Source organism: Eremomyces bilateralis (assembly GCF_010015585.1).
Source record: "Eremomyces bilateralis CBS 781.70 unplaced genomic scaffold P152scaffold_12, whole genome shotgun sequence".
NCBI lineage: Eukaryota > Fungi > Ascomycota > Dothideomycetes > Eremomycetales > Eremomycetaceae > Eremomyces > Eremomyces bilateralis.
Genome location: NW_022985078.1, coordinates 260,659 through 287,687, shown reverse-complemented (window position 1 = coordinate 287,687; position 27,029 = coordinate 260,659). Strand labels below are relative to the sequence as shown.

Below are 27,029 nucleotides of genomic sequence, written 5' to 3'. Positions count from 1 at the left end.
AAGGTTGAGAAGGTTATAACTGCTTTCCTGAAGCAAATGCAAACATTGGAAGTACCATGACATGGAATTGGTCACTGTCATTTAATGCATCTCTGCTGAAGGCAAACCAACCAACCCCTTTCTTGTTCTGGCAGGTTCATACCATCTGGAGGATTGGTATAAGGATTGTGGGCTTCCAGGCCACTGGATGATTACCCTTACACCTAATGGGTATATCACTGATGAAGGAGGATATGGATTGGGTTCATCATTTTGATATAGAAACACGCCCAGCTACATCTTCTGAATACCGGCTCCTCTTACTTGACAACCATGGTTCACACGTGATATACGACTTCCTCAAATTCTGTGAGGACCGCCGAATTATTCCTTACTTCCTTCCACCACACATGACACACCATTTACAACCTCTGGATGGAATCCCTTTTCAGCAGTACAAGCACTGGCATGTAAAGGCTGTCAATGAGGCTGCACGCCTGAGTGATGAGAGCTTCAACCATCGGCAGTTCCTTTCAGCTCTACCTGCAATAAGAGAGAAAGCCTTCACCCCACGAGTTCTCCGCGCCGGCTAGACAAGACGAGGGTATGGCCAATTAAGCCTGAGCTTGTTATTAAAGAGTTGGAAAAGTGATATGCAAATGATGGCCCCGTGCTTGAGTTTTTGAACGGCGAACCCGAACGTGAAAAGACCCCTTCCATGTCTTCCTCCCAACTTTCCTGGCCAAAGAATGTGCAAAAACTCCGACAGTATTGAGAAGGTGAAGAAAAACCTTACGGATATAGAGGATGTCCTTGACGAAGCCTCGCCATCGCTCAATAAAAAGATAAACAGCTGCTACAGCTACTGGAGATCAAGAGAATCTCCCTTATTTTATAGATACTCCACCGTGTAGAAGAAATCGTTTATTTTGTTGTTTGATGTACTCGATTTTGCGTTGATCTGTGATTTGCGACTTTGCGTTGATCTGTGGCGTACCCACCCCGGCGGGGGGGAAGCCTGGCACGAGTAGTGAGTACCCCTCTGAAATCTCATTTTCCCTTCCCCAAAATCATCCCCTTCAACACCTCTCGATCCCCACTCTCCTCCACCAGCCCCCTAAACACCCCTTCCTCCCCCCTCCCCAACAACTCCGCCGGCCTTCCAAATTCCACGCTCCGCCCCTCACTCATCACCAAGATGCGATCGAAATCTGCCACCGTGCTCAACCGATGCGCGATCACAAGCAGCGTGCACCCCTGGAAGTTCTCTCGGATGCTCTTTTGGATCTTCGCGTCCGTCGCCGTGTCCACCGCGCTTGTCGCCTCGTCTAGCACCAGGATCGACGGCCGCGACAGGAGCGCCCGCGCGAGGCAGAGGAGTTGGCGTTGCCCTTGGGAGAGGTTGTGCCCAGATTCGGAGATCGGGGAGGTGACGGAGTAGAAGACGTTGGTGTTAATGGGGGTGCGTGGCGTGCTGGTGCCGGAGAGGGCGGAGGATGAGGATGAGGATGGGTCCGGGGCGACGGGCGTGTCGATGCCGCTGCTGCCGATGAGATGCACCCGCTCAAGCGCGTCTCGCAGCTCCCAGTCTTCGTGCTCGTCGAACGGATCGAGGTTCGACCGGACCGTCCCACTGAACAGGACCGGGTCTTGCGGGATGATCGCGAGCCGGCTGCGAAGGTCGTGCAGCTTCACCTTGCTAATGTCGATGCCGTCGATCGCGATCGTCCCAGTCTTCGCCTCAAGGAAGCGGAACAGCGCAAGGGCCAGCGAACTTTTCCCTGCCCCGGTGCGGCCTACGACTCCGACGCGCTCCCTCGCCTCAACGTGGAACGAGACATCCCGCAGCGAGTCGGGTAGATCGTCCGCGTATGAGACGCTAAGGTTGTCGACCTCGAGCGCGCCGTTGGACGGCCACGATGCCGGCACGTCCATGCCCGTTTCGGGCTCCGTGTCGAGTTCGGAGTATTCGACGATGCGTTCTGCGGCGTTCATGCCGAGCTCGATGCTAACGACCTGCCGGAGCATCGTAGTGACAGCTTCGCTGTACTGGACCGTGAATCCCAGTGCAAACCCGGCGAGCGCGGCGTCGATGTTGTGGATGGACACTATTAATCCAGAGACGAGTAGGGAGAAGGCGGCGCCGGTGAGGGAGAGTCGGAACGTAAGCCAACGGTTAAGCAGCTGCTGGTACCAGTGTGTCTTTACGTAGTCGTCGATGCGGGCATTCATGGTGGTCATGAACCTGGGGGTCATGTCGTACGTACGAATCGTGGCGATGCCGGCGAGGGTCGAGCCGAAGAGTTCGAAGATGGGAGACTTAGCGATGCTTTCGAGGCGTCTCACTTCGCGAGCGCCGACGATGTAGTACAGTGCGTAACGTAAGCAGAGGATAAGCAGCGCGACGGCAAATAGAAGGAAGATCGGCGATATGAAGGCACCCGCCGTGATGACGCCAACAACAAGCATAAAGTTGTATAACCCGAATGAGGCCGCGACGGCGAGCATAGAGTCAACAACTTTGAAGTCGGCAGAGAAACGGTTAAGGATGCGGCCGACAGGGACAGTATCCAGCCAGCGCAGTTTTGCGTACAAGATATTAGATATCATGCTTTCGAACATGGTGCGACTGGCTCGGATAGAGCCAATGTACACGGTCAGGTACCGTATCACGCCTTCGAAGCCAGTAGCGAAGGAAACGCCGACGTACAGGTAGAGGTAGAAAAGGGTATTGGGATCGATACCCTTGGTTTGCCTTTGCCGATTCTGTCCTTGGAGCAGCAGATCAGGTATGTGATCCTCAGATTGTGCTGCGCTTTTGGTCCAGAGACGGAGGATCCAGGACTATTAATATGGTAGTTAGTGATGGATCTGAATAGTACTTGGTCAAAAGACTTACCCGTGTAAGCAGCATGACTTCAAAGAAAATAAATGTACTGAGGAGTAGTGTCCAGAACCAGAACCCCCCATTTGCGCGCAAGTATGTGAGATACACCCGCCATTTGACGTGCCCAACTTCACGCATCTCTTCTTCAACGAACTTCCGCGGCGCGGCATCCAAGTCCACTAGATTATGAGGATCATCCGGAAGTTCTGACTGGTGGCTCTTGACTAGTATCAGATCATGGTCCACGACGCTCTCCTTCCGTTGGCCTCCAAGCTTCCCAGCGTTATCGGGGTAAGGTTCGTCAATGAATTCGTTGCTATGAGTATCGAGTGGAGTCTCAGTGTCGGACACCACAGGAGTTGCACCATGTCGCTTGATTATTCCGTCCCCAAGAACAACTTCATACGCCATCTTGCCATGAAGTATTGACACATGATGAGTCGCAAGGATCCTAGTTCTTCCTTGCACCAGCTCCCCAGTGAGTGCTTCATTAAGCAAGTATCTTCCGGTGGTAGCGTCAACCGCTGCGAAGATATCGTCGAGGAGAAGGATGCCGGCACGGGAATACAGCGCTCTAGCTAAGCTGAGACGCCACTTTTGACCTCCCGAAAGATTGATTCCAGAGCTTCCAATCTCAGTCTGGTCGCCGTCAATTAAGAAGGAAATATCCTTCTCGAGAGCACAAGATTTCACTACTTTGTTATACCTTTGCTCGTCGAAGGGGAGTCCAAATAGCACATTGTCTCGGAAAGACATGTTCTCTAGCCATGCTTCTTGACTAACAAATGCCATAGAGTTCGGTAGTATCCAATTGCTCTTATTTGCTTTCTGGTCGAATCTTTCGTAATAAGGGAGGCGGGGTGGGAGAACTAGATTGCCCTTAAGCACCTCGGCCTCTCCTTGTATGGCTGTGAGCATCAGGCTCTTTCCGGAACCGGTTGGTCCAGATATAACAGAGAGCTGTTCGTTCGGGAACTTTAGTGACACATCTTTTAGGCTGAACGTATTTGGGTCGACTTCATCCGCAGGCCAGGTAATTGTCGCACCCCTCATCTCGATCGAGTCGCCTGGGATTGCAACGTCTCTCTTTTCCGCGGATTCCAGGTATTCACTAAGCCGCTTCAGACTGACAACGCAGTCCAGAAGGTGCGTGATCATCTCTGGGATGACCGCAAGCGATATTTCGATGCTAGACATAATCGAAATGGATGTAAAAGCAACCGAGGGCGGGAGACTGTCATGTTGCAGTGCGTATACTGAAATCGACGCTGCCGAGAGTAGTACTGGGCCCATGATCCAACAGAAATTCAGGAGACAATGAAACACAAACACGCTCCATTGTGCACGCAGTTCGCTTTCTCTTGATTCTCGGATTCTGCGGTACCACTGCCCTTCAGTGGCCGAGAACTTGATTTGCCTGATCCCGTTCAAGGCTTCATTGACGATCGCAACCTTTCGGTCTCGATGGGTCATCAGCTGGCCCTGAGCATCGGCGTATTTCTTTGCGGTGTATGCATTCAATGGCGAGAGTAAGACCAAGGCCACCAAGCCCGCAAGAAGCGCCTGCCACCCGATTAACGATAGGAGGAAATAGAATGATATGGCCAAACGAAAGATGGTGCCTGGAAAAAACAAGTTGAGCGATGCGAAGTCGGCGATACGGGAAACATCGACGCCAACCAAATTGATGACGGATTGTCTGCTGGCCATAACCTTCTCTTCTTTCGCGCCCATTTCTTTTGTATCGTCGTCGCTCTCTGCATCTGTGTTTTTTGCACCAGTTGATTTGATGTCCCTTTTCCTCAGCGACTTGCCGAACACTAGTGCAATGATTTGGGCCCGGATTGGCGTATTTAGTCGATTAAAGGAGATGAACCACAGTTGGATATTCACAACATTGGCTACAATCGCAAACAAGCCAAGCATGGCGGCCCAGAAAGTCGCTTCCTTGGTAGAGTTTATCCCAGCTTCTCTCTTCTCTAGTGTTTTTATCAATCTATACAAAGCGTACTGTGGTGAAAACATGAGAAGAGCGTCGAGCAAGGTATAGGCGTATTGTAGAGAGAACGCGACGGAATGCGACCTAATTAGATGCATGGCAAGAGACTTGCTATCCTTGATTTGGTAAAATGCGTCATAGAGATCTCGTGCCCGCGTGTGATGATCCAACACTGGTAATATGTCGAAGGAGAGTCGTTTACCCTCCGCCGGTAGCCGAAGGACGGACTCGGACCACGAGTGGGTAATTCGATAGAGAATCGAAACTGTCCATTGCTCATCGACGGTGTGTCCATCTCGATAGACATGTGGGCGCCTTGGATAGGTGATGCAGGCGAATATGCCGAGGAGATGCACCGCAGTGTATGTCCACACCACCACAGTAGAGAGCTTGTCGGGGCCTTCATGACGTTTCGAGGTATCTAGAACAAAGGTCCCATAGATGTTGAATATATCGATTGCGAAGAGCACGACGAACGCAATTGCCTCAACTGCTGCATGGTTGAAGCGTACCACGGGATGTCTCTCGAAGACGATATTGCAGAATCCAATAAGAAGGAGGATCGAGATGCCAAATGTGAGCCATTCTGCCACCAGGAAAGAGTTTATACTCGCATTCAAAGTGGCGGTTATGGCCTTCGCAAGAGAGACTGCAACCAGTATAGTAACAGTAATTCCCAGTATGATGTGTTGTAAAACCGTTGAATACCGTTTAATGGATTCGGCGGTAGCTTTGCCATCGGCATCTTCATAGTCCGAAGTAATGCTAGCTTTGGAACGTTCTGATTTGACAAATGGTCGGACGAATCTACGGACGAAAGGTATCGCTATAAAAAGAGCCACAAGTGAAAAGGAAATGCTTGCAATAACGAGCTGAATCGGCATCATTGTCGATATGCTGCCGGGAAACCTCGCAGTATATGGAAAGAAAGATGCTCACACCAGTGGAAATCACCCTACTGCCTCGTTAATATTTAACGGGGCTTATGTCTGGTCGCCTCAATGATGTCAAATCCACATGAATTGAACCATTTGTCCCTGCATCTTTCCACACGTGCGACTGGTTAACTACACCTTTTAGCGTCTGACTCAATGAGAAGCGGTGGCCGAATTGGGAGAGGTTTGAACTGTATCCTTGTAACTACGGATACTGTCTTACTGTGTATCCATAACTGTTGACAGCACAGAGGTTACACAAGCTATCCAAAGATTTCCGGCCTCATCCGCTCGGCTTGCCTACTTCGACCTCATATAATTATAAAACGCGCATGTCAAATGAAAAATCTCCGGATTTTGGCAGGGGATAGTAGGTAGATCTTGTTGAAACACCTGAAAAGAGCACAGGTTTTCCTGTGACATAATACCAACTTACTCCGGACGGGATTTCCCAATCTCTGTTTTCATCATTGAATATGATCCGCCAATGACATGGTGCTTAAGCATCCATATTCTCTAGAAGAGTGATGCTATATTAATATTTTGTATGTTTCCTATAGTTTGTGAGACACGGAAGAAGATCAGTAAAATGGGTAAAACCCGTCAGCTCAGAGAATCTGGCATAAAGACCAACCAACCTCATGATAGTGTGAGGTCTCCAATCAAGTTATCGTACTATGGTATTGTATCATAGCGTAGCACTTTCGTCCATATATAAATTCCCCAGCTCACCCCAAGCGCACCGCATCACCATCAACAAGGCCCATACCGCTCATTCACAGTCAACGGTTCCGGCCCATTCTCTGTCCCCCCACCCCCTGGCAAATAAACCGACTCCCCAATCACCGCCGCCCCAAATCCATGCCTAGGAACCCTCATCGCCTCCCCCTCCACCCACGTATCCCCCACCGTATCATACACCTCCACCTCCCCAAACACCCCCTTCTCACTCTCCACGTTCCCCTCCCCCCCAAACGCAAATATCTTCCCCTCCACCACCGCCGCCGCGATCCCCCCCCTGGCCACCCCCATCTTCCGCTTCTCCACCCACCGCGCCCCCGGCAACCCCCCTAAATCAAGCGCATACACCGTGTCCCGCACCGACGCGATCGTCCCCACCCGTCCGCCCACCACATACAGCGTGTCCCCCACCACTCCGCCCCCGGCATGGTCCCTCCCCTCCGGCAGCGCCAGCTCCGCGTGCGTCGTCCACGTATCCTCTGCGATATCATAGCTCGAGACCATCGTCGACGCCGCGCGGCCGCCGCCCAGCTGTGCGGGGCCCAGGCCGCCGACAGCCCAGATCTTCCCGTTGTGTACGCCAACGACGCAGCTGCCGCGGGGGTTGGGGAAGTCGGCGAGCTTTTGCCAGGAGGGGGAGGGGTCGGACGGGGTGTATTTCCAAGATGAGGCGGAGGCGGCCCAGCGGAAGAGGTCGAGGATGCCGCCGAAGAGGTAGATAGAGGAGTTGGTGACGATGGCGTTGGGGTGGTGGAGGGGGATGGGGAGTGGAGGGGCGAGAGACCAGGTATTGGTGGGGGTGGAGTAGCGGTGAACGGCGGATTTGATGGAGGGGCCGTCGATGCCGCCGAGGAGGTAGATGGAGGGGGGGAGGGCAACGACGGTGTGTTCTTGGAGGGGAGAGGGAAGGGGGACGAGGGTGCGGTAGCAGGAGAGGGGGTCGTCGCCGGGTTGGGCGTGGGAGCGGGAGAAGAGGAGAAGGGCGAGGAGTTGGAGGTGAAGGATCATTGTTGTGGTGAGAGATGAGGTTGGTGACTGGGAGTATAGACTTGCGTGGTGAGGATTGTGGTGCTCTCCTGCATCTTTATGACTTTCTGAAGGACCCAAAAAATGATGTCAGTAATTCAAAAATTTACAACCATTCGAAAAGACGCATTGATTGACATTGTATAACTGAGGCCCGCATATAAGAACTCATTGCGCCAAGCGGAAATTAATATCTTGATATGTTGCGGGGTAGTACAGGGCGAACAAATGTCCGCTTAATGGAAAATCTATATGAACTGAAATAGGCTGGTAACCAATGAGACGCGTGTTGAACGGGGTGAGATTACTCGGTATTGGGCCTCCATACTGGATCGGCGATGAGGATAATGGGTACCAGATGGCATTACTGTCTTGATAGGCATAGGTTGGGATGATGAAAGTCGAACGTCGAAGGTGATTCGAGAAAGGGGTGAAGCTGGGGCATAATTCACGTGACCAAAAGCCCCTATTTTGCGACCTGAAGGAGAGCAGCATGAAATGCCGAAGTTTGGACGTCCATAATCCAGAAAAGGCTTCATATTAGCTGTTCATATATATCCAAGGCTCAATCGCCAAGCAAGCTATCCAACCCCATTATCCTCCCACCCCCTACAACTTCGCCTGCCCCCTCCTTTCCACCCCCCCCAAACCCCTCCCCACTCCCCGACTCACCCAATCACTAATCGCCATATTCGTCACCATTGGATTCACCCCGCTCGCGCTTGGAAACACGCTCGCGTCCGCCACATACACCCCGTCGGTGCCCCACACTGCCCCTGTCGGATCCACTACGCTCACGTTCGGCGACGCCCCCATGCGGCACGTCCCCATCTGATGCGCGCTCACGAACTGCACGTCGGGGTACGACAGCCCCGTCTTGCGGATGAGCGCGAGGTACGCGAGCAGCGCGGGGTCGTTGACGCCGGCGTCGTCGAGCGTCGAGGGGGCGTGTGGGTAGTCGGATTCCGGATGCGCCGGCGGCGGCGGGTGCGCGGGGTCGCGGGGCGCGGGATACGGGTTGTTGTACGTTGAGGAGGATGAGGAGGCGGGGATGGGCCCGGCGCGGACGAAGGGGGGGATGCTGGGGATGCCGGGGATGATTTCGCGGGCGCCAGTGATGTAGGCGAGTTTGATGATGCCGCAGAGGCCTTCGAGGATGTGGGCACGGTCGCGGGGGTGGACGTGGTAGTGGAAGCGGGTGCGGCCGTCGACGGGGTCGGGATACACATAGCCCTCGCCGATGTCGCGCGCCATGGCGAACATGGAGGCGGCGTGGCGGGTTTTGGTGGCGAGGCGCTTCCAGTCGACAGCGTCGCGCCACACGGGGAAGGTAAGGAACGTGGACGGGAGCATGACGGCGGTTTCGATCTTCGCGCCGTGGCCGTGCCCGTCGAGGTTCTCGAACTCGTTGACCACCGAGGTGAGGATCCCACCTTCCCACGGGCGGGTTTCCTGGTCGTAAATCAACCCGACGACATTGACCGGGTGCGCTTTGAGGTGGCGCCCGATGTTCTTGTTCTTCAGCCCGGAGCGGAGGAGGAGCAGCGGCGACTGCATGGTGCCGGCGGAGACGATGACGCGCTTCGCCTTGATGAACACCTTGCGGACAGTGCGCTGGGCGCCAGCGACGCCGCCGTTCTCGTCGCGTGAGGTCCACACGCCGCGCACGCCCGACACGACGCGCTTGCCGTTTTTGAGCGCCTTCTCGAATACGATCTCCCGCGCGTCGAAGCCCTCGATGAACTGCGCGCCGGCGTTGGCGGCGTCCGGGAGGAAGGAGTTAGCAGGGCCTTGCTTCACGCAAGCGCCACAGCCGAGAGTGCAGTAGCCGCAGTAGTGTTGCTTGCCGGCAGTGTTCTGTGGGACGGGTTTGTGTGCCCAGCCGAGTTTGCGGGCGCCGTCGAGGACGGCGCGGTTGGCGTGGTTGTGCTCGATGAATTTGTCGGAGACGCCCATGCGCTCGCAGATGCGGTCGAGGGAGGTTTGGAAGGCGGCGCTGGTGAAGAAGGGGAGTTTATCTTTCTCGGCCCATTCTTTGCGGACGTAGCCTTGGGTTTGGAGAGAGGCGGACCAGTTGATGGTGCCGCCTCCACCCCACGTGGCACCAGCAAGGACAATGAGATCGGAGTCGTCGGCTGGATAGGTCAGCAGGAGTAGCGGATGGAATTGAGAGGGACTTACCAACGATGCCACCTCCGTCCATAAACATATGGACCATCCCATCGGTCTCATTCATCGGCATATGCTCAGACGGCCAATGGTACCACTTCTCCGTGACGATAACCCTCAACCCCATTTCCGCAATATTCTTCGCCGACACACCTCCACCGCATCCACTCCCCACGACCACCACATCCGTCTCCAAAACCTCCTCGGGCTCCGGCGCCGGCCCTTTTCCCACATACACCCCTGTGACTGGCGGAAACTGCATGAACTTGAAATCGAACCCGGGGACCGGCTCGCCGTGGACCGGGATGCGTGGGAATCCGATGAGGTTGTAGAGGGAGGGCGACGTCTTGGCCGCAAGCTGCTTGAAGATCATACTCATGCTCTTCAGGAGCTGGCGTAGCATGGGGATCCGGGATTTCTGCCAGGAGAGGAGGATGGCGTGGCGGGAAGAGAGGGGGAGGTCGGCGAAGGAGGTGGCGTAGCCACCCAGGACGAGGGTGCCGGCACGGTAGCTTTAGGATATTAGTACTCAGCCATGGAAAAAATATGGAAACCGTCAAGTCGCGCAGTTTCAAGGCTGGAATCTGCACACTCCATCCAAGGGCCTGTTCCAGGGCAAGGGCTGAGGAGATCGATAGGGGCTACCATACTTCAACAATGTCAACACCAACTTAAATTGCTTCCTCAAATCCTCCGGCGTATAACTCCCCAAAAACCTCCACAGCTGTAGTTTCAACTCCTCATTCTCTGACGGCTTCTCCCGCATCCACGCCTCAATATTTTTTGGGTCCGCGTCCGCCGCCGCGAACCGCTTCGCCGTCGCCACAGACGCGCTGTATTCGTCCTGCGGGATGGGGAGCACGGTGGTGGAGGCTGCGTTGGCGGGCGAGGCGGGCTCGAGGGAGGCGACGATGGTGTCGCCGAGGGCGAGGAGGGTGGTCCATTGGTCTTTGGTGAAGGGGTCGGCGGGGAGGGGGGGGAGGGGGTGGGAGACATGGCTGTGGGGGATACGACTACGGGGATAGGAGGGGGATTAACTTTGGGTGCAGATGTTAGATATATCAGCGTGGTGGATATCAACAGAAAGCGCAAATAGAGCTTCGAATGCGGAGACCAGGGCCGGATAGAGACAGGAGCTCAGACGACGGCGTTTCCCGAGTCGATAGCTAGCGAGGGGAGACACGCAAAATCAATTGAATCAGAGATAAATCCAAACGCGCCAAATGGAATCGAAGGAGACGCAGATGGGGGGGAGACGACGGAATTTAATATGCTGGGGAGGAGATTGCCTAGGTTCAGAGGAGGATCAGGCGACGTCGGTATGTCTGGTGGATGCAAATGCTTGTGATCCTGAATCCAGAATCCTCCTCCACAGGACGCTCGGATGCTGCTGACATGAGCGGAGGTGCGGATCTGGGGAATTCCGATCGGCGGAGGAGGGGGGTTGCTTGTGTTGGACGGTTGGTTGGAGCGGAGATGGGCTGAGAATGGTAAAGTTTCTTCTTCGGGTTTAAACTTAAAGAGCAGTTACTCATTACTGCATTCGAATGAATGAGCTTTTTAAGGAAATTCATCAAGTCAAAGAGTCAAGACAACTTGCGCTCATGAAGTCAAGATGAACTCGACTCGGATTGGTTGAACGCGACTAAGACACGTGTGAAGTGTGAATAGGAAAAAATACCTGGGGCTTCAAGGCTGCAGTTCCCCAACCCTACAAACCTCGAAATTCCCCTCCTGGACCCCCCATCGCCAGCGTTCCATTCCATCGGGCTCGACTCTGGAGATAGTAGTATGATTCCATTCTACACGTGGTACTCTGCAAAATGAACCTAAGCGTGAACATAAACTTAATAAATGGAAATAATATTAGGGACTGAAGCCGATGGCTAGCCGGCCCGTGCTCGAGATTGAAAGGCTGGTAGATTCGATGGTCGGGTTAAGCGTCTTGGCGAATTCACATGCTGAATGTCTCATTCGGAGTCGGATGTCGGCCATGGTTAGATATGATACGCTGACGTCGTCCGGGTTATGCACACGAGATGGATGTACTTGTAGAGAAATGGAGGGGGGAATGGGTTAGGATATAGATATGCTATTGATTATGGAATCCATCATCGGAGCGGTTGACTAAGAAGTGCCACCCGACGCGCAACAACTTAATTAACGAGTCTGACATCAGACGTCTAGATTCGTATTCACACCACAACTGCGGCATCGATGCTGGTGTGGAGACGAGAGACCATGTCCACTTCCACGTTGCGAAAAAGGGACCAGGAATCAGGCCTCCCTTGATTGCCCCTGCGAGCCCGAAGGCCTGTTTATCGATATAGATGAGATTGATAGTGAATCCAGACAAGCTGACAACGATCGATTAATAAGAGGATGGCCTGGAATGGGACCTCGGCGAAACAGGCTCTGATGGAGGGCAATCGGAGTCGCGTCGACTCGGGATAATCGCGTTCAATGATTGAAAGATCGAAGATAGATTGTCTTTGCCGAGCAAGAGTCGCAAAAGAGTCCATATCATTGGGATGGTTAAAATCGGTTTATCTAGCATGTCCTCTCCAATTGCCTTCGCGTTCAACTCTAGTTTTGCCTCGCCGCAATGGCCCCCCAGCATGCCGCCGGACTGGCCTCCGGTCTGGACTCCCGTCTCTCCTCTCAGTCAGCACCGCCACTGACACAAGCCAGTAATCCGATCCAGGCCGCCCACTATTGGAGCCAAGCCTGACCAGGCCAACCTCCAAGCCCCAGCAAAACAGGAAAGACGCAGTGACCAGCCGGCATAGACCGAGACCGGTCACGTGGATCCACGTGGGAATCGCAAACCGTCTGTGCCACGATCCCGAATATCCGTCTCACGAGAATCTGGCCGAACGGAGGAACGAATGGGAAGTGCATTAGGTAAATCTTGAACTTAGTGGGACGACGGGAGGGTCGGGATCTCTCGCTAGTGGGCGTTGAGGCGTGGGTTTGGCCTTTCGGAAATTGCGCTAATAATACATAGTACTGCACTCTGCACTCTGCAGTTTGCATTATTTCTGCCGTCGTCACTTGGGAGTTGGGGCAAGGGAGTTGGGGAGAATCTTGAATCTGCAAAGGGCTTGATTTCCAGTTCGCATGGAGCGGCTCCGGTTTCGATTGGGGATGGGGTCGCCTCTCCACGAGGGAGCCTGTCCGAGCGTCGAACGGCCCGAATACGGAATACCAAAAGTCAAAAACATCTAGCCATCAACCACCGGAAAAGACTCCCGCTCAATGCCGCATCTCCGCATCATCGACACATCTATCAACTCGATCGGAAGAGGGATGCAACGACGGGAGCGTTGAAGGTTTAAGGCGTTCAACGTTGCACGAAGGAATCCACCAGGAAAAACGGGTGGTGGTTGTGAGTGGAAGGGGGTGGGATGGACAGGGAGGAAGAGAGCCAATGGAAATTCAGCGATAAGAGTAGTAGCAATCCAGGGGACGCTAATGCAAGGATCCCTAGTATCCTGGCGAGCCGCTTGCCACCGCTTATTCGCCGATTCTCCCATTCGCTCGCTGGAGGTATTGGATTTCGGGATTGGCAGGTGCGACTGGCAGAACTGGAGATGCATCGTCATGATCAATTCCGATGTTGACGAGGATGGAAATGGAGTCGGAGATGGAGATGAACATGTAAAATATATTACTGACTATCACGTACCGGTTTATGCTATCCAGTGTGTCTCTATAGCCAATCCAAACGACTGAAAGTACGACGATACGATGCCGCGTCTCCCGTAGATCTATCATGATAGATGGAGGCATGGAACATCACCGCAGGGGCTCCCTAGTTCATTCTCGCCGACCATCACCGTCGATCTGCGAGAAGCCCCCGATGCTTCAGGGTATGGGTTCAGGGTAGGGAGTCTAGTAGCAACTAAACGGCATTGTATCGTGTGCAGGAATCCCCTAAGCGGCGAAGAATCCGCGAATAAACCGCGAACTAAAAGGCTGGGCCTGGCCGCTCCTGCGTCTATCGTCGCCTTCACTTCAACTGTCACTTGTCACTTAACTAAACACCCCCATCCTCCATACTCCATACACCTTTCATTCCCCCTTTGGTTCGGTGAAGGGAGAAGGGATCAATCTGTGTGTTGTGATCTTATCCGACGATATTACATCTACCACTCTACCTCATCTCCTACCCAATACTCGACTCACCACCACCTTTCCTCCACCTCCCACCGCCAAATCACTTATCGTGAGATCGCAAACACCCAAGCACCCAAACACTCACCTCTTTCTCCCCAATCCTCACTCGATGCATATCTAATAATCCCATCACCCCAACCCCCCAATTCTCCATCCCTCCCATCATCCGACATCATTTCCATCCCTCCCAATCATCCGATCGGCTCCACCTATCAATGGCGACCATCGCGCCCTCCATCGTCACGGCCGCGACCCATAGTCCGGATAACTTCCATAATGCCTACGACACCGGCGTCTATTACAACCCCCGCGCGCCCGTCAACCAACAACAACCCCCCTTTCAACCATCCGCCCATCCACACCCGCAACCCCCTCCTGGCAAGGTGCCTCACCCTCCGACCTCCGCACCCGCGCACCACCACCACAGCCACTCCGCACCCATGACCACCCTCCCCCCTTCCACCCAACACCCCCCACCACCACCGCACCTCCAGCTCCCCCTCCGCAAAGGCCGCCAGCTCAAATCCCCCCTCTACGTCCCCGCCGTCCTCCGCCCGACCGAGCGCCCCGTCCGCCACTCGCCGCCGAAAGACGGGAACAGCAGCGACGGCAGCCCGCCGAAGAGCGCGGGCGCGTCGTCGCCAGAGTCCGCAAGGTCGATGTTTCCGTTCCTGCGTGGTGCGGGAGCGGAGGCACGGCAGTGGAGGGAACGGAGAGATACCGGCGGGAGTCTCGAGAGCCATCTCAGCCGCCCAGTTGACGACGAATTCGAAGAGACGCTCGGCACCGTAACCGGCCCCCCCACCCGAGATCACTGGAAGGTACGCCACATCCCCCCCTCTCCCTCAGCATCTAAGCTAACCACCTCACAGCCCGACCTCTCCTCCCCCACCTGCTCCCACCCCACCTGCACCACCGCCTTCTCCCTCTTCACCCGCCGCCACCACTGCCGCCGCTGCGGCCACCTCTTCTGCGCCGCCCACTCCCCCTTCGCCGTTCCGCTCGACCACCGCGCCCGCTTCCATCCGCGCGCACCTGCGTACCGCGCCTGCGAGGACTGCTGGCGAGAGTACTGCGTGTGGGAGGCGGAGCGGAGTCGAGTGGGGAGTGAGGTGGGAAGCGAGGAGAACGACAGCGTTAGCGCGGAGGGAGAGGATGGGATTGCGGATCTTGGAGCGACACAGGGCGAAGGGAAACCGCCCGGCGTGAAGATCGGCGGGGCGAAGCCAGAGGGGCGGTTTGGGAGCTTGAGTCAGAGTTTTGGGCGGGAGTGGAGTTGGAGTACGTTTTGAGGACGCCCCGAGCTCCCGAACGGAATGACGTCGATCACGATGCGACGATACCCGTGAAGTTACTGGACTTCGCACGAATAGACTTTACCTTTTTTCACCCCCTCGACCATCGAATCTCGAATCTTGAGGACGACCGATATTTCATCGGAGGACCTACCATACATCGACCGCGGTCCCCTCTATCCCTTTTCTTTCCAATCACGATTAATAGAAATCCGTCATCGGACTCGGAGATTCCCCGACATTTTCCGGCGTTTCTGCTTTTCTTGCCTGCGAGGATTCTCGGTCCCGTTTTTGCGCCTCTCGATCGTTCGGCTTTCCACGCCCGGTCGATCGGTTTCTCCGGATCGGATTTCGACGCCGCCATCGCGGTCGTCCACTACGCGTATGCGTTCATGCTTTTCTGCTGGGTTGCTTGCTTGCTTGGATTCGGGCGGCGTTGGTTTTGTTTTTGCTGTGGTAGCAGCGGTGGGTGTGTGGGCGGGGGTGGGTTAATAGAATCGACGGATGACGGTGGCGTAATATTGGTTTTCCGATTTCCTTCCCGATCGTTTTGCGCCTCGTGGAGGTGGGGAGCAGAGGGAGAAGTAGTCGGAATCGTCTATTCGGTTTTTTATTCGGACTGAGATGATGACGGTTGAGATGCTGGGAGGGAGGGGATATCGCGTGGTGCGGTTTGGGTATAAGATATCGGAAGCACTTCGAGTAACCGAGAGTTAATGAATCCCTATTTTGAAATTTTGAACGGATGATGGATGAAAGTGAGTCTTATCGAGTAGATCTTAAACAATTCGTCGCACCATACCTTGATGGGGATGGAGGGATAGATGGGAATGGATGGGAATGGATGATGTGATGCTCGGTGGGAAATCTCGCCATTGCTCTGGTGCCTGCGTGCACCTTGATGGCTACGTACGCTACCTCCCTCCTCCCTCCTCTCTCCTCCAGCAGACAGAATTATGTAAAGGCTGAGATAGTAGATTTCGGGATTTCTAAGAGAGCGATCGTTCGATTTACTCATCGCTAGGACGGGGTGATGCACTTCTAATCCACAGTAGGTAGATACCGCATATAGTTATCATACACAGTCCTTAGCGGGACGGGCATCAAGCGCTCTACCTTCCAACCCTGACATCTCCTATCCCCAGCCCAGCATCCCCCCTCTAGCCCAACCGAACCATCTTATCCGCACCTCATTGCTTCATTCGTCGTCCAGCACCGTCGAACCCGGGGCCGGACGACGCGGTTGTACTCCTATCATAGTCCACCACCCTGCCCCCTCTCCCTTCAACTGGCTTCCATCCGCGGACACTCGCTAAGAGTAGTCGGGCGCCGTTGGTGGCGGGACCGGGTCCTGGGGCCGTGGCTATCGCCAAGGGGGTCGGTCGCGATGGGGGGAGCGAAGTGCGAGATGGCGGGGGAGCGAATTCGAGGGTGTGGCATGTGGAGGCGAGGTGGAGCGAGGATTCGTTTAGGACGAACGGCTCCGCCTGGCGCGTTCATGGGAATAAGTAGTCCAGTGGGAATCCAGCGGTATTTCCATCACTAGAATGTTACTTTGCGCTGTCCCGTTCACCCAGTCGCCGCCACCGCCGGCTGGACAACCTCGTCCACCGCGATTTTTTCCGTCGGCGCCTGCACGTCGCATGCACCGTTCTCCGCGCCATTCGCAACCACTTGCCCCTGCTCCGCCAGCCGCTTCTTCTCCTTCTTACTTAACGTCAACGACCCTTTCTCCACCGCCTCATGCGGCAGCGGCCGAATATACGGCTGGCAGATCCACCACGGCCGGTCGCACCGCTCGATCGCGCCGCGGGAGCTCTCAGTGGAGTCGTCGATAGGCGCGTCGGCGTTCGCCGGGGGTGGTTGGGCACCGTTGGTGCGCGCGGCCGCGTGGGAGGCCTCATAGTCGACGAGGCCCTGGCGGACGGCCTTCTCGACCATTTGCAGGGCGCGCTCGTAGCTGTCGACGTCGGCGGTTTGGGTGCGGGCGAGGGCGTTGCGGATGTCGTGGTGTTCGGAGACGAGTGCGCGGAGGAGGCTGAAGAGGTGGGAGCGCATGGCGACCAAGTTCGGCTCGTGGCAGCGTTTTTGCTTTTTGGGTTTCGCGGGTGGGTCGGTGCGGCGCTGTTTTTTTAGGGGAGGTTCGGAGGGTTCCGTTTCCGCGCCGGGGGAGGCGGTCGACGGGGTGGATTGGGGGGAGGAGGGAGCGCGGGGATCGAAGAGCGGGGCGCGGGGGGGAGGGGCGACCCCGAGGACAGAGTGGTGGATGATGTCCATATAGCGACGGAATACGGCGTCGACGCGCCAGCCGCCTTCGCCGTCGACGCCGCGCCAGTACTCGGGATTATCGTCGCCCACTGGAGGGGGTGCGAAGATGGAAGGGTCCGATAGATTTCCTTCGGCACTCATGACGCCGTCGGCACCGGTCGCCTCCAAGCATCGAGCGATGTCCTGGTATTGGAGGATATTGCCGTTCGCGAAGATCACGGTCTCCGGTGGGAGGTTGTCGCGCAGGTACTTGATGATCGACCAATCCGCTAGTCCAGTATTGTGTCCTTTCTGCTCTCTCTGCCTCCCATGGACGGTGATAATGCTTGCTCCCGCGCTCAAGATCATCTTCGCATACTCCAGCGTCTTCTCTTTGGTTTCTTGCGCCCGGAACTTCGCCGTCACGGGTATATCCAGATCCTTATGCAGCGCGCTGATCAGCGCGTGGATCTTCTCCCAGTCCTCCTGCAAGAACGCGCCGTAGTTCCCCCGCTTCGCGATCCCTTGCGGACACCCCAAGTTCAGGTCCACTGCATCGCAGTACCGCTGAATATACCGCGCGGCGCCGAGGAAATCGTCCGGCTCGTTCGAGCAGAACTGGACGAACAGCGGCCGATCAAACTTCGGGTTGCCATCCAGGTGCCATTCGTCCGGGTTCGGCGGCGAATTGCCTTCCGACGGCTCGGGGATCGCGGTCTTCAGCGGCTGGAAGCTCGACGCTCGGTAGTTGCTTTCCTTCACGAAGAGCCGGGAATGGAGCATCGGCGAGTACGCGAGGAGGCTGCTGCGTAGTTCGGGAGGGAAGAACGAGCGGGAGAGCATGCGCCATGCCTAGTGATATATAAGTAACAGGAAGACGATCTGTTTGGGATATCAGACGTACAAACTCGGATTGGTCCACCATAGGTGCCAGAATCAGTTTCGGGCTGCCTAAGTTTTCGTAGAATGCTCGTCCATGGAGTTTAGGCTTCTTGAGCGGCGGCTCGCCGTTCGCCTGTATGGTAACCACTGACGGCTCGGGGGAGAGGTTGCTGTGCATGGTGGCGTGGAGAGGTCGGAGATATTTGGTGGCTGCGAGTGTCCTGGGATGCGCAAACCGCGCCGGATATGTAATGAACAGTATCTTGGGATAGGTGTCTAGTCGTCCTATGAGCCGTGGTATGGACTGAGAGTTGTGTAGATGGCGAATGAAGACTGAAGTTGAGATACGTCGGACAAATGTTTAAGAAAATTCGTGCTTGAGTCAGTTCGGGCTTTTGTAATGGAGTCCCTGACCGATGCATGACTCATGTTGATAACTCCAGTAATTAATAATGTGGGTACTACTCCGTACGGAGTATACGCTGCTGAGGTGTTGTTGATTCACTTCAACTGTTCAAACCTCAGCATCTCGAAAGATGTCCGTCTATAAACACAAACCTTCTTTGCTTCAACGGATTTAGAGAATCTTTCGTGCCTTTCCTTACACGAATTGTGGGAGGGACCATCTTTGCCTCTACTATCGCTTTGGTCTTTCGCTTTGTCCTCCTGACTTGTCTTTTATCCCCTGTTATGCCAATGACACGTCAACTCATCATGGTGGCTGAGGTGGCACATAGAGAGTGCATCGAGACCGTGGACCTATCAGGTCTAGACACTCAAATGGACCATAATGCTATGTTAGAGCTTCAAAGGGATCAGCAACAACTGCTTAACCTGATCCACGAAGTCCGCCAGCAAGGAATATGCAATCATGTCCCTATGCCACAGCTCATCATTTGCGGAGCTCAGTCTGCTGGCAAGAGTTCTGTTTTGGAAGCCATCTCCCGCTTTCGTTTCCCAATTAGGGAGACAGGCTGTACAAGATGGGCCACAGAGCTCATCCTAAAGAGGGCCGAAAGCCATGTCGTCCATGTCTCTGTGATCCAAGCAGATCCGGAATGTGCAACATCCGGCGCCTTGAAAGCTTTCACAAAACGTGCGACCACTTGTACGGATATGGACCATCTCGCAAAATTGCTAGCAGAAGAACAAGCCGTGCTCCACCTGGCCCATCGAGACAGCGATCACGGCTTCATTATAGAGGACACCCTTCGAATCGAAGTCTGTGGTCCCAACCTACCTCATCTCACACTGGTCGATCTTCCTGGTATCACTCATGAAGGCGATAGCGAAGACGTGAACGCAGCAAAAAGGATAGCCACCAAATATCTCGGCAACGAAAGCGCAATTATATTGCCTGTTCTTGAAACTCATCAATATACATCCAACCAAAGGGTATTGGACTTTGTCAACCAATATGACAAGGAACGAAAGAGGACCTTTGCCATTCTCACAAAGCCCGACCGTGTCGAACCCGGGTCGGATCTAGAATCTGTGGCTGTCGAGCTTGCAAAGAACCGGCACTCCAAGTATGGAGGATTTGAGTATGGTTGGGTCGTACTGAAGAATCGCGACCAGTCCACGCTAAATACTACCGACGTCGAACGCGACGCTTGTGAACGTGAGTTCTTCCGCAAAGGCATTTGGAGTGGAGCGGATCCGAACCTTTGGGGTGTACGTTCCCTTCGCTGTCGTCTCAGTGCCATTCTCTTCAAGCGCATTGGAAATGTGTTGCCTCAACTCACCAAGGGCGTTGAAACACGGATCAACGACATTTCGCTCCAGATTCGAAAATTTGGACCAGAAAGAGCCACGCCTGAGCAGCAGAGGAAGTATCTGGTGGACACTGTGACGAAATTCCGAGAGCTCATCATCTGTGGGAAAAAGGGCGACTTCAGCGATCCATTTTTCAGCACTCAACGGCAGGGAATTAAGACAACATTGCGCGCGAATATCCACGACCGAAATGGACAATACAGCAACGAAATGGCGGTACAAAAACCCGAAAGGGGTACTGTCCTAGCACTGTTCAAGAACGGTCGGACAGCAGAAGCGCTGGATGCAGTCTCACAAACAGCATCCAAATATCGTGGACAAAGCTTGCCAGGATTCCAAAACTCCGAACTCCTAGGGATCCTTTTTCGTGAAGAGGTCAAAGGGAATTGGCGAGACGTCACACTGAAGCATGCAGAGGCAACTTTCAACTATGTCAAGGGATTCCTCTATGCGGCATTGCAAGCGGCTACAGATGAGCGAACAGCACATCTCATCATGCAAGAGATTCTATCCGATGTGCTGGAGACCCGCCACCATGAACTTCAAGAGATGTGCTCGTTGTTGTTGAAGCCTCATGAAGCAGGCCACCCGATCACATATGACCCAGACTATGAAAAACAGTGTCGGGTACTCGCTGATGAGCTGGGTGGCGGAGATGCCAGAGGTTCACCTGAGGAAGCCCCTGAGAAACATTATGCGAACTTTATTTTGAGCGGCCTGGCAACATACCATAAAATCAAATTGAGAATACTGGTTGACAATGTAGCCGTTCTCGCCATCGAGAGCTGCCTCTTACACCAGTTGGAAGATACCCTTCCTCTTGCGACTGTGGCTGCCATGGATAATGACACGCTAGGGAGACTTGCCGGGGAAGACGAAGATATTGGAGAGGCTCGACGTTCAGCAAGCAATTCCTTAGTAGCCTTGAAAGCTGCTCAAGCCTTGTTGAAAAGGATGATATCTGCAGAAAAACTGAAGGACCAAGGTAGGTTTTATTTCCGCAGCCGTTGATTCGACCATGTTATTGATCTATGACAGGCCTATATCCACCCGATTCTTCTAGCATCCAACAGACAAACACTGCTGGTAATAGGGTTGGTGGGCAGCATGGGGGACTAGCTGGTTAGTCAAACGTTCTGAGCGAACGAGAAATACCACTAACCGCTATCCTGAACAAGGTCCTAGAAATACAGGACAGTCTCCCGGCGGAGGCCCGAATGTACCTGCAAATAATATCAGCCCGGCTGCCACTACTCCTTTAGTGTCCGCTGTGTCGCCATTAAGTACCCTAAGGATCATAGGCGAACCTTCCACTTCCGGCAACCAAGCCTTCGCTTTTCCCAAAATCGCACCACCCAAGTAGGTAGTCATACTCATACGGGAGTACTAGACCCCGTTTAACACCTCTCCTAGCCAGTCTGTTTCTCCTTCAAGCCAGACTCTAAATAACAAAGTGGTATCTCATCCCGGCTTCCTGAGCGAAAAGGATTCTAGGGGTCGGACCGAGATTTTTGACAGCATAACATCCATCTTTCCACACGAAGACTATTCCTTCGAAGAGTTGAAATTGGCTGACTATTCAAGAAGAAACTCGGCCCAGCCAACTGGCGGTGCGGCAGGCGCCGTTGGCAGCACGAGCGCCTCTGCTGGCCCGTTAACGCCCGGACGGAGTATCCCAAGCTTATTCGCCCATTTGCCACATGGATCGACGGCCCGCAATGGCGCAAGCACTACACCCCCAGAACCACGAACTACGTCACTATTTGGCCAGAGCAAAAATTTCGGAGGTCTAGGGACGCCCCCTGTCCCTACTACAGGCACTAAACCTTCACAGTCAGGCTTTGAGACGAGCGGTAGTCACCCGTTTGGCGGATTCGGAAAAGGGCCCGTCTCATAGGGGAAGTTCGGAGACTACGCAATTGCATTAGCATTCGGGAGACCAACAATTTCCCTCCCTTCGAACACATTTGGCTGGTCTGCTGTGCGAACCAGTGCCAGGGAATATTCTCCCATGGAGCAGCTACTCCTAGTTGCAAAGGGGACAACTGCGGAGGTTCGGATAGTACAACACCACTGATGGGAATATTTCTACAATTGACTCCGGGATAAGGGAGTGTGCTGCGCATGTATTATATTGAGATTATTGCTGTCTTTAATCAAAAGTCCCACTTACAAGCCATTCACGCCCCGTCTCTCTCGCGAAGCTGATGGCCCCGAACTCTGGAGTATTCCATCGGTTACCCTAAATAATTGACGCTAGAAGTAGTCGTCGGGACAATGTGCCTCAGGAGCATGGTAGAACCGTAGAAGCCACCGCGTTCTAAACAGGCCGTTTCAACGTTAGCCGGCTCCAGGTATTTGGCGGACTCTCCTTTGCTCGATTTGGCGCTTCGACTAGATGTCGACTTTGAGGTACTTTGTTTAGAAATAGGTAATATCTACAAACATTCCTAACGTTGGAAGGTCGCAGGACAAAGGCATGGATTGCCCTTGAAACACCCCCTCCCCCGCGGAGGACAAAAATAGCGGGACTCACATTGGGCTTGGCGCCACCACCCCGTACAGATTTCTATATAAAAACAGATATATTCACAATAACGCAGTCAATCCACGTCAAAATGGAAGGTGACGTTATTAAGTCTTATACAAACAGTCTATAGGTAAAAAATGCGGCGGTTAGCCCGCCAATCCGCCCCCATAACCAATCAGTTGACCACCAGCCTCGATCACCTTTCGAAGTCGATCAGGCATAGAAAGTACCCGTTTATTAATCCATTCCTGTTTAAGCTCTCCCCAGGCCTCGATCGCTAATTCACGAGTCTCTTCGGGATTGAAATGGCGATATTTCCGTACGTATTGCTTCGTCGGTTGCCAACAGTCCTCGATGATCGCAAGATCCGGCGATCCTGCGCAATTAAAGTACGAATGTACGCCATTTTGCTCTTTCCATTGTTGTACGGCATTGCCTTTTTTCCTTGACCGCGGCGGTGCGTGGCCTGAGTCTTGATCCTCCTCTAAAACGAAGAAATCTCCACGGTCGACCCATTCCTGAACTTCCGTCTGGAGTATCTCCTTGAGATAGACGTCCTGCGTCATCTTCCCGTTTTTATTCGTCGGTATCACGTAAAAGGTAAGGGGGACTTGAAGTCGTAGCCCACCGCGGCCCATGCGTGGACTTTGAGCTTCTCTGCGTCGTCCCATTCCTCCACGCGTTGGATACACTTGGGACAGTACCGTTCGCCGCGTTTCCGGATAATAACGAGCTTCCCTTGAGGCCCCATCCCGAAATGGACTTCGTCGCTAAATCTGATATATTTCCAGTGATCCGGAGTCGGATACTTATCGAGCCAAAGCTTCGCGCGGTTCAATCGCATCTCGGCCAGCTGTTTGTTGCAGTACGGCTTCCGACACGCGACGCATTTGAAGTATCCATGCTTTTCCATAGCTCGACGAATTGTTCGGCTAGAAACATCGAGTCCGGTCTCAAGCGCGAGTGTATCCCAATCAATAGCTCGTTCTTCGGCGCAGTCAGCGCTCTCGAGGATATCGGTCATCCGTTGGATATCTTCGTCGGTGATTTTAGGCGGTCGACCTCTTGTTTCGCGTCGATTAGGGATATTCCGTTCCCTCCGCTCTGTTTCCGCTTTGGCGTACTCATATCCTCTGGTTTTGGATACACCATAACGGCGGAAGATATCGGCGTGAGTGTAAGTCCGATTAAAACCATCGATACGTCTTGTATCGTTAATATACTCAATAGCACCCTTAATTTTCGCTTTTGTAGGTGTTGTAATATGTTCTCGAGGCCTTTTTCTACGATCTTCAGCTAATAGAGCTGCTGCACGGGTTTGGGGAGCCATATTAATTGATTATCTAAATGGAAGGTGAATAGAGATTTTGGTGGTGGTCTGCCAAGGCCTGAAATGAGTCCCGCTATTTTTGTCCTCCGCTGGAGCCCCTGAATACGGAGTTTAGCGCCGTCAAGCACATCACCAACATCACCACCATCACCACCATCACCACCATCGTTTCTCTATCTCAACTGCTTCCCTTTCAAAGTCCCACACATCGTCCAAAGTCTCCCAGAAATGAATATAAATGTGCATTAACAAGCATTGAAAGCTTAGAGTCCCGTATGCTGCTCAGTATGGTCTCTGAGCTAATCGGCATTCCAGTTCCCAGCCGAGTTGGCTCGCTCCCAGTGTGTTTCATTCCCCTCACCGTCTTGACAAGTATTTTGCATTTCCCCGGCTGGTTGTGTGCGGCGACTAATCTGCTGGAAAGAGTTCCGTTCCTGAAGCAATATCTGGCTTTCGGTTTCCAGCTGCAGAAGGCACAGGCACACGCTGGGCAACGGAGCTGGTCCTCCGTAGAGACTCATCTTCAACTACCAAAGTTTCCATCGTTCCTGGTTCAGAGAGCAATGTGCCGAAGCTCGTTGAGCCACTTTTCGAAAAGTTCAAAGCGGCTACGGGCCTAGATGCGATTTCGGGTATCATTGAGGAAGCGCAGAATGCGCTCAAAACTGCCTCTAACGGGACATCCAGGGCTTACTACGATGACGTCCTACGCATCGAAGTACGCGGACCCAATCAGCCACATTTAACGCTGATCGACTTGCCGGGTATCATCTATGCACATGGTGACAAGAGGAGAGACCCGACATTCAAGGATATCCTATTGCAGCTTCTTGACATATACCTCAAGAATGAGCGCGCCATTATCATGGCAGTAATCCACGGCAACTTAGACCCGGAGTTGAATTTGATCCTCGACGTGATTAAGGAATATGATCCGAAAGGTTCCAGAACCCTCGGCGTCGTTACAAAGCCAGACTTGAACCCTGGGCCTGAGATGGAGGACAGAGTTTTCAAGATCCTCGCGAATGAAGATCCTCTCTGCATTTTCGGGTATGTTTGACGGCGGAGTATAATCAAAGCTTTCGAGGCTTGGTATCTAACAATCAAGTAGATACGGCTGGCACGTCCTCAAGAACCGCCCTTCAACCAAGAAAGACTAGTCAATTGAACAACGAGATGAAAGCGAGACCGACTTCTTCAGCCAAGATCGATGGGTGGATCTGGATGAGAACCCCAAGGGTGTCAAGTCATTGAGGACGCGATTGAGTAAGGCTATCCGCGATGCCGTTAGCGCAGCATTGCCAGAGCTCATGACCCAAATCGACCGGGGCAGCGTAACGTGCGAAGAGCTTCGAGAACTTGGTGAGCTGCGTGTTTCCAATGAACAACAGAGCCGGTATCTGTTTTGAAAAGCAAGTGACCCCAAGCCTTAATACAGTCTGCCAAGAATGGGGTCTATACGCATGGATTCTTCAAAGGTGGTGAAGGCCAAAATCGAGATAAGCGACGGATTCGTGCCCAGATTTTTCACCAGAACCAAGCGTTTGAGAACCACATGTTGACTCAAGGGAAGAGAATGCGAATCGTCGAAGTGCTACCTGAAGGCCATCCTGCCAATTGGACTCTTTGGGCTCAAGAAGTAGCACGCGTTCAGACTCTGGAGGCTGCCAATGCTGGGATTAACCTGCCAGGCTTCCCAAACGCCGCTCTGATTACGGATCTCTACCAAGCTGAGGTGCAGAAATGGCCGAACATTGTCAACATTCAACAGAATGAAGCGTGGCTATATGTGCAACAATTCTTCGACCAAGCTCTTGTGTACTTGACAGACAAGCGTGTTGCGGGTCTAGTGATGGAAGAAATCATTGGACCTGCATTGGAGGCAAGGAAGCAAGAGTTGGATCGGATATGTAGAATGCTTTTGAAGCCGCACATCAGCGGAATTCCCATGACCTGCGCCCCGGAATATCTCAACAAGCTAGCAGCACTAAAATCTAACAGACCCACGTCGCAGTCTTCCCCCACGGTGAATGGAGCTGCTGATATCATTGACAGCTTGGAAGTCTAATGCGAGATCAAAGTCAAGATTTTTATTGACAATATAATCGTGCTCGGAATCGAGAACTGTTTGCTTGAAGGTCTCGAGGATATCCTTTCTGCCGAAATGGTGGCTACCATGTCCACCGAAGATTGCAATCGTCTTGTTGGAGAAACCGAGACTCTAGAGAAGATAAAGAGACAGCAGGACAAATTGGAGACATGTAGAAGCTGCAACAAGACCTTGCGAAGGTTTAAGACAAGTGGGGGTTCATTCCCAACTGGTACGTTGCTCCAATACTTGGAAATTCTTTAAAATGTAAGGTATTAATGTCACTCACTGCAACAGATCTTGAGAAACCCTCTATCGAAGTGGACTTTGCCAATACGATTAAAAGCGCCCAGCTCCGTGACCCCATACCAGCCAAACGAGCAGCTGATCAGAGGCAAAATAAGTGGGTTCGATCATCCGAGAATGAGAGGTGATTGACCACCGCGTAGTGAACGTCGAGTCAACTCAATCGCAGAAAGCAGATGAACGCAGCTCGCATCTAGCAGCTCGGCCCACCACTCCACAAACACAGGCCATGGGTCCTGCGAGTTCTCTGGAAATCCTTAGCAGCGATCAATCTTCGAACTATGCGTTCTCCGGTGCATCGAGAGAAGCAAGCCCAGCTGGTACCTCAGTGGCAAGTCAATCGCCAGCCACAACGGGCCTTTACGAATCAAGGGAAATTGACAACGTCGAAAAGTCGAGCCAATAACGATGGGCTGCAAGAGGAAGAGCTCTGACAGAAGAATAGAAGTACCAAATCCCCGTTGACAAAACGGCAGCCCATCCCTGATCTCCCTCCAGTTGATGGTAAGGGGGGGTAGGGCTCCGTTTGTCGGGGGGGTAGGGCTCCGTTTGTCAACTGTGGCTCATACTCCAGGGAACAGGACTCCATCAAATGTGTTCGAACCCAACTATCAAATACGACATAGCAAGGGGGAAGTTAGAATGAATCGGGATTCGAT

At 53.5% G+C, this 27,029-nt stretch overlaps 8 protein-coding genes across 8 annotated transcripts; 3 read left to right on the top strand and 5 right to left on the bottom strand.

The window, feature by feature from the left end:
- Positions 1-1,029: 1,029 nt before the first annotated feature.
- Positions 1,030-5,795, bottom strand: P152DRAFT_437408 (putative ABC bile acid transporter; the record flags this gene model as incomplete). The annotated part of the gene is made up of 2 exons (XM_033677580.1): positions 2,879-5,795; positions 1,030-2,823 (listed from the first exon to the last, which is right to left on the bottom strand). The coding sequence occupies exons 1-2, from the start codon at positions 5,750-5,752 to the stop codon at positions 1,030-1,032; spliced, it is 4,668 nt and encodes a 1,555-aa protein (XP_033533342.1). The 5' UTR covers positions 5,753-5,795.
- Positions 5,796-6,595: 800 nt separating this feature from the next.
- On the bottom strand, positions 6,596-7,468 carry P152DRAFT_369021 (galactose oxidase; the record flags this gene model as incomplete). Its single annotated transcript, XM_033675473.1, has 1 exon — positions 6,596-7,468. A coding segment is annotated over one exon (873 nt), but the record flags the coding sequence as incomplete, so codon positions are not given.
- Positions 7,469-7,815: 347 nt separating this feature from the next.
- On the bottom strand, positions 7,816-11,537 carry P152DRAFT_449983 (uncharacterized protein; the record flags this gene model as incomplete). The annotated part of the gene is made up of 6 exons (XM_033678144.1): positions 7,816-8,100; positions 8,240-9,702; positions 9,749-10,248; positions 10,387-10,749; positions 10,953-11,217; positions 11,456-11,537. 6 exons carry the CDS (start codon positions 11,535-11,537, stop codon positions 7,816-7,818), a joined length of 2,958 nt encoding a protein of 985 aa, XP_033533340.1.
- A 2,851-nt stretch (positions 11,538-14,388) lies between these two features.
- P152DRAFT_368065 (uncharacterized protein) lies at positions 14,389-15,207 on the top strand (the record flags this gene model as incomplete). Its single annotated transcript, XM_033675456.1, has 2 exons — positions 14,389-14,570; positions 14,622-15,207. Coding segments are annotated over 2 exons (768 nt in total), but the record flags the coding sequence as incomplete, so codon positions are not given.
- Positions 15,208-16,779: 1,572 nt separating this feature from the next.
- Positions 16,780-18,517, bottom strand: P152DRAFT_474432 (FMN-linked oxidoreductase; the record flags this gene model as incomplete). The annotated part of the gene is made up of 2 exons (XM_033681320.1): positions 16,780-18,309; positions 18,362-18,517. 2 exons carry the CDS (start codon positions 18,515-18,517, stop codon positions 16,780-16,782), a joined length of 1,686 nt encoding a protein of 561 aa, XP_033533338.1.
- Positions 18,518-18,817: 300 nt separating this feature from the next.
- On the top strand, positions 18,818-21,445 carry P152DRAFT_49023 (uncharacterized protein). Its single transcript, XM_033682156.1, has 2 exons — positions 18,818-21,237; positions 21,294-21,445. Exon 1 carries the CDS (start codon positions 19,030-19,032, stop codon positions 21,124-21,126), a length of 2,097 nt encoding a protein of 698 aa, XP_033533337.1. The 5' UTR covers positions 18,818-19,029; the 3' UTR covers positions 21,127-21,237; positions 21,294-21,445.
- Positions 21,446-22,742: 1,297 nt separating this feature from the next.
- On the bottom strand, positions 22,743-23,999 carry P152DRAFT_459172 (uncharacterized protein). Its single transcript, XM_033679622.1, has 2 exons — positions 23,274-23,999; positions 22,743-23,211 (listed from the first exon to the last, which is right to left on the bottom strand). Exons 1-2 carry the CDS (start codon positions 23,973-23,975, stop codon positions 22,792-22,794), a joined length of 1,122 nt encoding a protein of 373 aa, XP_033533336.1. The 5' UTR covers positions 23,976-23,999; the 3' UTR covers positions 22,743-22,791.
- Positions 24,000-24,262: 263 nt separating this feature from the next.
- On the top strand, positions 24,263-26,776 carry P152DRAFT_449978 (uncharacterized protein; the record flags this gene model as incomplete). Its single annotated transcript, XM_033678143.1, has 6 exons — positions 24,263-24,316; positions 24,400-25,025; positions 25,159-25,337; positions 25,454-26,001; positions 26,062-26,296; positions 26,514-26,776. The coding sequence occupies 6 exons, from the start codon at positions 24,263-24,265 to the stop codon at positions 26,774-26,776; spliced, it is 1,905 nt and encodes a 634-aa protein (XP_033533335.1).
- Between the last annotated feature and the right edge of the window lie 253 nt (positions 26,777-27,029).